At 32.8% G+C, this 10,983-nt stretch overlaps 1 protein-coding gene across 5 annotated transcripts in view; it reads right to left on the reverse strand.

Annotated features, from left to right (window-relative positions):
- The window catches only part of LOC106872353 (ras-related protein Rap1), an 82,694-nt gene that overhangs the window by 38,607 nt on the left and 33,104 nt on the right, over positions 1–10,983 (reverse strand). The window contains exon 1 of one of the 5 annotated variants that reach the window (XM_014919314.2): positions 1,327–1,685. The exons of the other annotated variants lie outside the window; for them this stretch is intronic. Within the exon in view, the coding sequence (XP_014774800.1) occupies positions 1,327–1,375 (49 nt within the window). The 5' untranslated portion in view covers positions 1,376–1,685. Of the gene's footprint in view, positions 1–1,326; positions 1,686–10,983 lie in introns of those variants that run through there. 5 annotated transcript variants of the gene reach the window in all.

Raw genomic sequence — 10,983 nt, forward strand, 5'->3', positions numbered from 1 at the left:
TGTGTGTGTGTGTGTATGTATGTATGTGATGAATTTTGGAATAGAAAAAATATGTCAGTTTCCAAAATATAACCATTTGAAGTATTTCTCAATTTGATGTGGAGGTGGAAAGTAGGCGGATATTATACTAGCTACAGCTGAAAACTCAATAACATAGTTTGTGTAAATAGCACATTTCCTGAGGCTGTTTGCTGCTAACCACTAAAAGGTTAGATGATACACAGTCTGAACAATTAACATGAAATGGAAACCAACTAGAATCTATTCAAATTGGTTGAATGAAAGAAATTAAATAAATTGAGTTGCTAAAAATAGTTAAACTTATTTAGTGATCTCTTTTACAGATATACTTATAAACAATGAGAAAAATGAGAGAATACAAAATATACATAAAGTAAAAAAAAAGATTAAAAAAATTACAAATTTTAAATAAAGCCTAAAGTAAATATTTGAATAATTATATTATAAATTAGCAAAGATTCCAGAATACTGATATTTGTGTAAAAAGAATCCGGCCTATTTTGACACTTCAATACAGAGCGATTATCACACACACACACACACACACACACACACACAGAGAGAGACAGACAGATTATAAAAATAACACAAAATTTAACTGAATTATAATTAGAAGAACTTTAGACATTGAAGCAGATGTAAGTGGAAGAATTTTGCAAAGCATTTTTAAGCAAAATGCTTTGGGCTACTAAAATTAAAATTTGAAAAAAAAAAAACTGTTCTAAACCAGGAATTAAAATTAGATATAGATCCGTTTTTTTTTAAAAGTGGAAACTATCTTAGCATATAAGGAAGTTTTTTTTTTGCTTTCTAATGTAAAACAAATTGTTAAAATGAAAACTGTATACTATATTTCCATTACATATTTAAGGAAAAGAAAAACAATTTTATCAAAATTACTAATTATATCTTAATGAAAATAAAAACTGACAAGTTGTCTAGTTATACATATTAAAATCATTTTAAATAAATTATTCAAAGTAGAAAAGAAAGAATCCATCTGGTATGTAGAGAACATTTGCATCACACATTCTTACTCAAGAACCACCAAAATATCATAATCTAAACCACCAATTACTAAAACTCATTGACATTTTCTAAAGAATGTTACTTCTTATAGTGCCAAGCCATAAGAACTCCATAGCATAGAGTGTCCCACCCAAATGCATAGAGTGAAAGAGTAATGTAAAATATAAGCAAAATTCAATTCCTAGAATATAAAAATATAGAGTTGGTAAGTATTGCTAACTATCCAAACAAAAAGATCAACTATAATAAAAATGTGGATAAGAACAAAATGCATACCAGCAGAAGAATAGTGCATCTGGCGTAATCCATCATTTCGATAATCCATGTTTTACATATATACAAGACACTCTAACAGGTGCCTCTATCTCCCCTTCCTCTAACTTCACAAGTTAAAGCAGCTCAGTTCCGTTCTGTTAGACGACAGTGATGAAAATATGGCTAGCATAGAACAAACATTTTTAGTGTAATTCCTTTCAGGATATCAACAAACAATATTTTACTATGTAACCCTCAATGATTAGTTTCATTACATAAGAGACGTAATTCCAATGAAATTCAGGTGCTGTTAGGCTGAAATAAAAAGTTCTGTGGCCAGTTGTCTAACATAACCAACTATGGTAGTATATTGATGGACTGCTAAGAATGGGAAGGGAAGAGAACTCCAACGCTATCTTACATCATTAGCTCAGTAAATTTATCTCACATCCCTACATCACAAGGATCTAAATGCACAGACATTAACTACTTAATGACAGGTGGGATGCATGACCCAATTCTGGAACTATTTTCTGTAATTCTTCACTACAAGCTTCAAAATGATAAGCAAAGTGAGATAAATACTCACTTGCAGATGTACAAGCAAAAGTATAAACAAGTATCAGAAAAATGCAATAAGAACAATAAAAAAAAAAAATTAAAAAAAAAAAAAATTTCAAACCTACATAAAAAGGAGGAGAACGGGTTTGATTTGAATATGAAAAAAAAATTAATGAAATGCTTCTGGCTTCATAAATAATGTATTTTTAGTTTAGCAAGATAGTTTATAAGAGATTAAATCTCAGCTAGAAGTAAGTTAACTGCACAGTTAAAATAGGTTGCTTGAGGGTGGGGCACTATAAAGCAACAAGTACTTCCACCAGCCAGTATAAGATATATAAGAAGTGAAAATACTCGAGAAAAAATGGTATAAAAAGCAAAATAATGCCAAGATTGCTTACCAAAGCTGTACGAAAAACCTAAATTATATGGGAAGTGAACGCAAACTTCTACAATTTTACATTTATAGCTTTAAAAAAAAATAACTTCTGAAATCTTCTTATATAAAATACAAAAGACATCAATTGAATTTATGTGAGAGAATGCTAGGTGGGGAGGGCTTAAAAGCTATCAGGAAATTATTATATACGAGATTTATTACATAGTGGAAAAGAATTAGAATTCTTAACTGTTCAATAAAAGAAGGAAGAGAGAAAAGAAAAACATTAAAACTGATAGATAAATAATTGATGAAAATATACTTAAAGGAAAAGTCTCCGCATACACGCATTTGCTTTAAACAAAATCTTTATTCAATTAGTAATATTTCCTTTAAAAAATTCATAACAAAATCCTCCCACACTATAAAAATAATCTCACTCCCTTTCCTAAACATTATGCAAAAAGAGAAATGACAACATAAGCAGAAAAGTTCAGATTTTGATTTAATTATTTTATAACAAAATTTCTTGTTGAGATAACAGGTGGGTAGTTTGAAGAGAATACATAATTTAGCAATGATGCCATCACATGTTAGATATGACAAATTGTGCTATGAAGAATTCCATGGATTAAAATAATAAACTGAAAACAAATTAATAATTCATCAATCAACAACTGGAATGGGGATGCTGCTACCCACACACACACAACTATCCTTGACCACATCCAGGGAAATAACCACTTCTCTGATTGGCATAAAATCACCTACTGACATGCTCTTGGCATGCTGTCTACTCTGTCTCTACCTCCACTTTTTCTGCTGCAGCCTGAATGGTCCCCTTAAGAGCTAGGTGGTCTCATGCCACCTCCTGACTCACTCATCTCCCATTTTCTCATTCATGTTGGGTACAATGCTCTAGTCCAGTGGTTTCCAGCCTGTGATCTGCAAAGGTAGTACTGGGGGTCCGTGAACTAAATTCAAAATTTCATGTGTGTATGTGTGTGTGTGTGTGTGTGTGTGTGTGTGTGTGTGTGTGTGTTCGACAGAGTGTAAGCATCTTGAGAGAAAAGTTGGGCATAAGTGGCATCACGTGGTGTGAAAGAGACACGACTGTGCTGATATGGTCATGTGATGCATATGGACGAAGGCAGCTGTGTAAAGAAGTGCCGATCTCTGTGGAAGGAACCTGTGGTAGGGGTAGACCGAGGAAGACATCGTACGAAATATTGAAGCATGAGCTTCGAACTTTGGGCCTCACAGAGATAGTGACCGAGAACTTTGACGATATACTGTGCTTGAGAAGTCCCGCCAAATCTTAGTCATGGCTGATGCAGGTGTCACGTTAACTGGCACCTGTGCCAGTGGTGTGTAAAAAGCACCTTTCGCACACTGGGCCTCACAGAGGCAAAGTGGCTGATGCCAGTGGCATGTGAAAAGCTCCTTTCAAGTGTTGGGCCTCACGGTGGCAATGTCATGGCATTGTCATGCTTCAGAAGAAAACCCATCAAGCCAAGTAAAATTGCAGCCGTGGAAGATACTGGTGTCATGCAAATGGCATGTAAAAGCACCCATTACACTCTTGGAGTGGTTGGTGTTAGGAAGGGCACCCAGCCATAGAAACCATGTCAAACCAGACTGGAGTCTGGTGCAGCCTTTCAGTTTGCCAGCCCTGGTCAAACCATCCAACCCATACCAGCTTGGACAATGGATGCTAAATGAAGGATAGGCATATTAAACAGGGTCTATGAGAAAACTCAAATAAATGGAGTCCTTGGTAGTGAAAAAGTTGAGAACACTGCTCTAGTCCTTCCTCTTCAGGTCAGCTCTCTCTGTATTTCACTCTTCTCTGTGGGTGTCAACTTGGAACAGCTTAAGTGAAACATTAACAGCCAGTCACCTTACTGGTCCATGGGCATTTTATTTGTCATGAGACCCAATGAGTACAATAAAAGAAATCCAACTTATCCTTCTGCTCCATTATATATTCTCAAGCTAATGTGAAAATACAAATGTCTGAATAATCATTTTAAATAAATGGATTTTCAATGGGATATCATTCCTAGCCCCAACCACTGATAATGAACCGAGATTGCTACATGTTTCTATCCGACTAGACTGACAAATACGGTCATTTTATCTGGGTTACTGTTTTATAATTTCAATCAGTACAAGCAGTATACAACAAGGCACTAACACCAGTGAATTACAGGCACCAATTTTAGTGACTCCAAAGACTTGAAAGTCAACCTCAACAGGATTTAGTCTTAATGTATGTACCAAACTGCCTTTAGCAGCTCTTACCAACTAACTAGTCTTTAACCTTTTAGTATTTAAATAGAATATTTGGGATGAATATGGCTTATCTGTTTTATGTCCAGCCAGATCTAGCCTGTCACACCTATCCTACATTGTCATTCTGAATATAAACAGTCACATCATCAGAATCTCAGAGTTACAAGATAGTGCATGATTAATTCAAAACAACGTACATTTGACAATAATCAGAATGCTAAAAGGTTAAATTCACTTGGTTAATTTAGTTTTATTCTTTGGTCTTGTGTCAATCAAGCATTTGAACGAATTAGCTGATGCATGAGCAATTCAAGTGATTTATACACAAGTTCCTTAATGGCTCAGTAAACTGAACAGCCAAGTGTATTTCAGGTTTTCCACACTAGTATTATTTAGACAATCCAGTATTTCATCTGTGAGGTTCACACTAAGTGCCATCTATTTCATTTTACATTAGCTGATCAAACAAAGAGAACACTCATCTTCAAAACTAATGGAGATACACACACACATGTGTTTTAGATATTGAGGGCAACAAGTTAGCAGGCAGAAGTGGAGTAGTATGCTTTGCCTTATAATATTCTCAAAGCTGTGTATTTTAATATTAAGTTTTGATGACATTGCCTTAACCAGTAGGAATGATATTTCATTCCTACTAATTTAATAATATTAATATGCTGTTTTGGTTCATTATGTTGACTATATTTTGTGTGTCATATCGCTTAGCAGAGCACAAAATATAGTTGATATAATGAACCAATAGCATGTTAATCGTATTGAATTCTTTATTAAATCAGTAGGAATGAAATATCATTCCTACTGATTAAGGCAATGTCAGCAAAGTTTAATATTAAAATATTCAGGTTTGAGAGTACTACAAGGTATTTTGCATGGTGCTCCACTTCTGCCCGCTAACTTGTTAAACCTCAATATCAAAAAAGATTTTGTTGACTCAAAGCAATGAAACAGGACATCAGCCTTTTTTTTAAAAGAATAAATAATAGTGATAAAGAAACAACAAAAAACCCACAGAGTATTAGAAATTAAACTTAATTATCAGCACGCATGTGGCTTGGAAATTTGGTATTTATCTTTGGTTTGTAGAGATAAGTACCATAATTTTTGTTATTCAAATTACAAGTCTTTGTTAAAAACAAATAAAATGAATATTAAGACATCAAACTATATGGTTAGATAATAGCTATAATCTAAAAGTTTGCAACTTTAAATCACATTTTCTTCCATGAATCATTAATTCCAGATATGAAGTATGTTAATTACATTTGCTCTGTTCCCAATTACAAACCTTATTTATATACACCAGTGAGGCTCAGAAGCTTTTGATATCTAATTTTGTCTTTTTTGTTTTGTTTTGTTTTGTTTGCTTAGCTGTGCTTCCATAGCATTAAGCATAGCTGTGTGGTTAAGAAATTCATTTTGCATTCATGGAGCTCTAAGTTCACTCCCATTGCATAAATATGATACATAAAAAAAAAGAAAAAACTTTTGTAAGCAAATCTGAATTAATATCAAGGTCAGCAAAGAGATAAGCAAGTGAGCAGACATGGGGGTAATGAGTTTCTTTAATTATGACTACCTCTTTAATGTTGGTACAAAACAGACACAAAAATGCACCCAGTATTCTCTGTAAAATGATTAGTCTTAGGAAGGGTATCCAGTCATAGAAACAACGTTAAAATGGAATGTGAACAAGATTAGATCTTCAGCCCATCTAGGTAGCAATACCCCTGATTACATCCTGTTCCAACCATAACCTGTCTGGCCATACCATCATGGAAAGCAAACATAAAATGATGATTAATTGAAATTCGTGTTGTTTTTTTCCTACATAATCAAATTTGAAATTACAGAACAATAAATTATATATATATATATATATATATATATATATATATATTGATCAATAGCCATAAGTTTGATTGAAAATAAAACCCAATTCTAGAAAGTATCTTGTCTAAGTTTGGTAAATCAAAGTAATAAACCAGGTTTATTTTTTTTTCTTTCCTGTGTTTTTTTAGACACAATATATATACCAAACAAATTCTCAGAATAAGATAATGGTAGGACACTAAATATGTCCAATAATTATTTGAATAATACAGCAACAGAAGTTTAATACCAGATGATAGTCAGACGAAAATAAATCTAAAATTTCTCATCTCCAGAATTCTAGCTATCTTACCATTGATAATATCGCATATCTTTACAAAAATAGTTTATCACCAAAAATAAAATGAATAACCTTTATCAAAAACTGCTGCTTCTCTTCACTTCTAACAAACAACTTCAAGTTAGTTATATCTAGGCTATAAAGCATTTTTTTCATAATGTGCTAGTTACATTTGGTGATGATGGGATAAAGAGAAAGCTTCACTGTCAAGTTTTGTACATGTAAATTCCACTGGCTTAACTACCATTTAATATACCAGTTATGATGTTAGTGACCTCTAATAAATATAAATCAACTATGCTGAAAACTAAAATGGTATAACATAATGAAAATAAGCATATTTCATATAAAAAAAATTTACTTTTTGGATATTTTTACTTATTATCTACTATATTTATAGTAACCACAAACAAAAATTCCTGAGAAGTCTTCTACAAAAATCCAAGTGTAGAAAGATAACTCAGATTCTACCACATAAGAAAAATAGTCTCGTAGTTGATTATCACATTTCTATTTTAACTCCAGAACACCTTTCAAGAAAGACAAAGTATCTTACATATACAATGTAATTTATTAATCTTTCTATGCCATATATTTATCTTCTTACTCCAGATATTGGAAACAGAAATAGTGCTCAGAAAAAATAATTTTTTAAATAGGTTTTAATCCTTTAGAATTTAATACGGCCATAACTAGCCCAAATATGCCTCCTGTTCTAAGTTCAAACTAGCCAGGTCTGGTTTCTCACACCTATCCTACAATGTCATCCTAAAAATAGACAATGACATCAAAATCTCACAGCTAAGAGACAATGACATCAAAATCTCACAGCTAAGAGACAATACATGACTAATTCAAAACAATATGAGTAAATAAGCTTTACATTTGACAATAATTTGAACACTAATGGGTTAATTATTATCTAATTACATCCAAAGGACTATTTAAAATTTTCCTGTTTCTAAATAGAGAGCACTAACTCCAGTTTGATTTCTGTAAAATTAATACAAAAGAAGGCATTGAAAATTTTTATACATAGCAGTAAAACAAACTGTAGAAGTAATTTCTTGGCATTATAGTGAGCTTTAAAATGCATGTGCTTGTATGCCTATGTGTGTGTGTGTGTGTAGTATATAATGAATTTTTCTAACTTGCTTGTAATAATAATATTAATCCTTAAGTACCTGGTAAAATAAAATAAAATAAAATAAAATGGTATTTTATCAGTACTACCAGCTCAGTGGTTTGGAAATGAAGCACGATTGTTAATGTCTAGGATATAGTTAACTTTGTTTCATCTCTCAAATGTTTAACTGACAATGTTGATAGAACATAGATTTACAAAGGGAGAGAAACAGTCAAATTTGAAATTTAGAAATCAACTTAGTGTTGCTAAAATTGACTAATGGCATTTATTGGCTATGTCATGCATTCTGATCTGTACCATAATCTTTTACATAATTTTAGCTAATAAGGCAAAATCCTTTTTCAGATCTGAATTTCAAATAAGCATATAAATTCCCATCTTCATTATTTACCCTTTGTTAACGATATATAAATGCATAATATCTTCCTAAAAAGGAAATGAATCTGCGATTAAAAAAAATAATGGTGATAAAATAGAATTCTAATACTAAAAAAAAAAAAACCTCAATTCCGGAGAATTTTAACTGACATAGGAAATGACTAAGAATAGGGACTGCATTGTTTGTAGTATTTATAGGGTAAAACAATGTCAATTAATTAATGAATCGCCAATGTTTAATACCTGCCTTACATGAAAAACATGTTTTAGCAGTTGTGCAGTTATGTGGAAGGCAAGGGGAAATAAGTACTTTTGTTGGAATAGTAGTCTCATCCTAACTCATACCAGCATAGAAAGTGCAGACATTAAAACCATATTGAGGATTCCAGGCTGTCAGAGAATGATAAAGGACACTTGCCCAAGAATGCCTTCATTGAGATTTTTAAAAATGTGGCTGCAAAGTGAACTCATAATAACATAGCCATATTTGTGCCAACTTGATAGGCCAAGATGCCAGTAAGTAGAATTAAACCATATATGCATACACTGTGGGGACCTCTATATGATCTGTTAGAAATAAAAGCCAAATCTCCCTCAAACCAGACACTACTGTCTCTTAAAGAAGAACAAGAAATTGCATTGAATAAAGTCCTGGGTGTACTATATATATATGGTATGGTCATGATTGGAATGTCTTTGATCACGTGTAATCAATTAAGGAAAATCTGATGCTCAAGGAGAGAAAGAGAGAGTAAAGATGACTGCAATGCATAAACGCACATTGACTCATCAATTTTGACAATATTTCACACATGAACATTGTGTAAATCACAAGCTACAAATGATGTCATTGTCATTTCTGTAAACAGTAATGCTTACTTTGCACCTTTGAAGATGTGAAATAAGAGATCCCTTACTGGAGAAACCGGTTAGGAATCTGGTTGTAAAATAATGCCATGATATAATTGTCTAAGCCATGATAGCATGGAAAAATAAATATGAATGTAAATACATATGTCAGCAGATCTTCTTATAAAACACACATTCGCAGATGTACACACACTCAGTAGCATGTGTGTGCATAGAAACAATTATGTACGAGAGAAATTAGGCCTTTATTTAGTTATTAACCTGTACACTATTTTCCAAAACTATTGGCTACGAGTTTGAATTTCTATCAAACTCCTCAGCACCAAAGTCTAATAAAATGAAGTAAATTATTAACGGAGGAATTCTAAGTAGATAAATCAATAAATAGTAGCAAGTTGAATATTGGGCTAAAAAAGCCCCAAGATGGAAAAAGGATCAAGAATATGCTATTAAATTATTTTTAATAGTGTTAAAGATTCACAATTGACAACAGAATTCAATGAGGTATGGCTAAAATAAATTCTAAATATATTATCAGTAGTAGTTATCTCTATAAATCCTTACTATAATTATATATTCAAAATTTACCAACTCTTTCATAGAAATTAATTTAAGCTGTACATCTTTTATGTCTAAGTTTTCCCATTTAGCTATAGTTTCTGTATAAATATTAAATTAAATCACATTTATTTCCCTTGAATAAAATGTAACTTGGATATCCTTAGACTTACTGCAGACATTGAATATATACATTTCAATAAATTTCAGTTAAATCTGAAGATTAAAGCAATGGTTTTATATAAATTTATATTTATTTTTTTTTTAATTTATCAATTCAAAGACTAAAAGCTATATATTTGTGTATAAAAATTAGAAAAGTTAAATTTATTTTATATTAGCGGATGAAAATATTTAGTTCTAAGAAAGACAACTCCTAGTTACTCAGTTACATTTTAATGTGATTTTGAAATAGCGAAATTCACGTGTACGCCTCCATATGTGAAAGAAAGATAGATGAGAGATATAGATAGAGAGATATATATTTCTTTATTAGCCACACAGGGCTGAATACAAAGGGGACAAAATACTAAGTAGAGATTTTCTTTTGGGGACAGATATACATAGATAGATAGATAGATAACTTTCTTCATTGGTAACACAGGGCTTAACACAGAGGGGACAAATATATATGTAGAGCTTTCTTTTCGAAAAAAAAAAAGTAAAGTAAAATTCCGATCAAAAGGGGTCGGGAAAAAAAAAACGATCAAAAGAGATCGTATATCACAGAAGAATTTTATTTAAAAATATATAAAGCAAGATTAGATTTATACGTGGAAAGAAAAGCCTATGAAAACGACCACGATAAACTCAGGCAGGGATGGAATAAACACACGAGAGCAAAGTGAGCTCTGTTTTTTCGATTTAAAGGATCATGCTCAAAGTGGTTTCGTCACTCGCACACACCATCTTTGCTACATTCACCCACCTTTTTTTTGAAACTTTCACGAGGCAAAACCTGCCTCTCTATTCTCAACTTCCTCTTCAAGTGGTACTAGAAAAAGTTGATGAGCGATTGGCCAGAGAGGTAAGTTTTCGTCTCTAATCCTTTCGCTCGGGTCCACCACACACATTCTTTCACCATGGCCACCAATATGATGAAGACTGCCTTGCCTTCCCGGTTGAGGGAAGGTGGCGGAGCAACTTCCATGATAGACTCGGCCGACAGGCGGACTCGTCCCACACGTGACAGCAGCCGTTCAGCATAAGTCCACAGGTCCGAAATGGTTGGACACTGCACGAGTGCGTACAGAACGGTTTCGTCACTCTGACCGCATCTCGGGCAAGTCGGTTCGGTGC

Source organism: Octopus bimaculoides, chromosome 3, assembly GCF_001194135.2.
Source record: "Octopus bimaculoides isolate UCB-OBI-ISO-001 chromosome 3, ASM119413v2, whole genome shotgun sequence".
Classification (NCBI taxonomy): domain Eukaryota; kingdom Metazoa; phylum Mollusca; class Cephalopoda; order Octopoda; family Octopodidae; genus Octopus; species Octopus bimaculoides.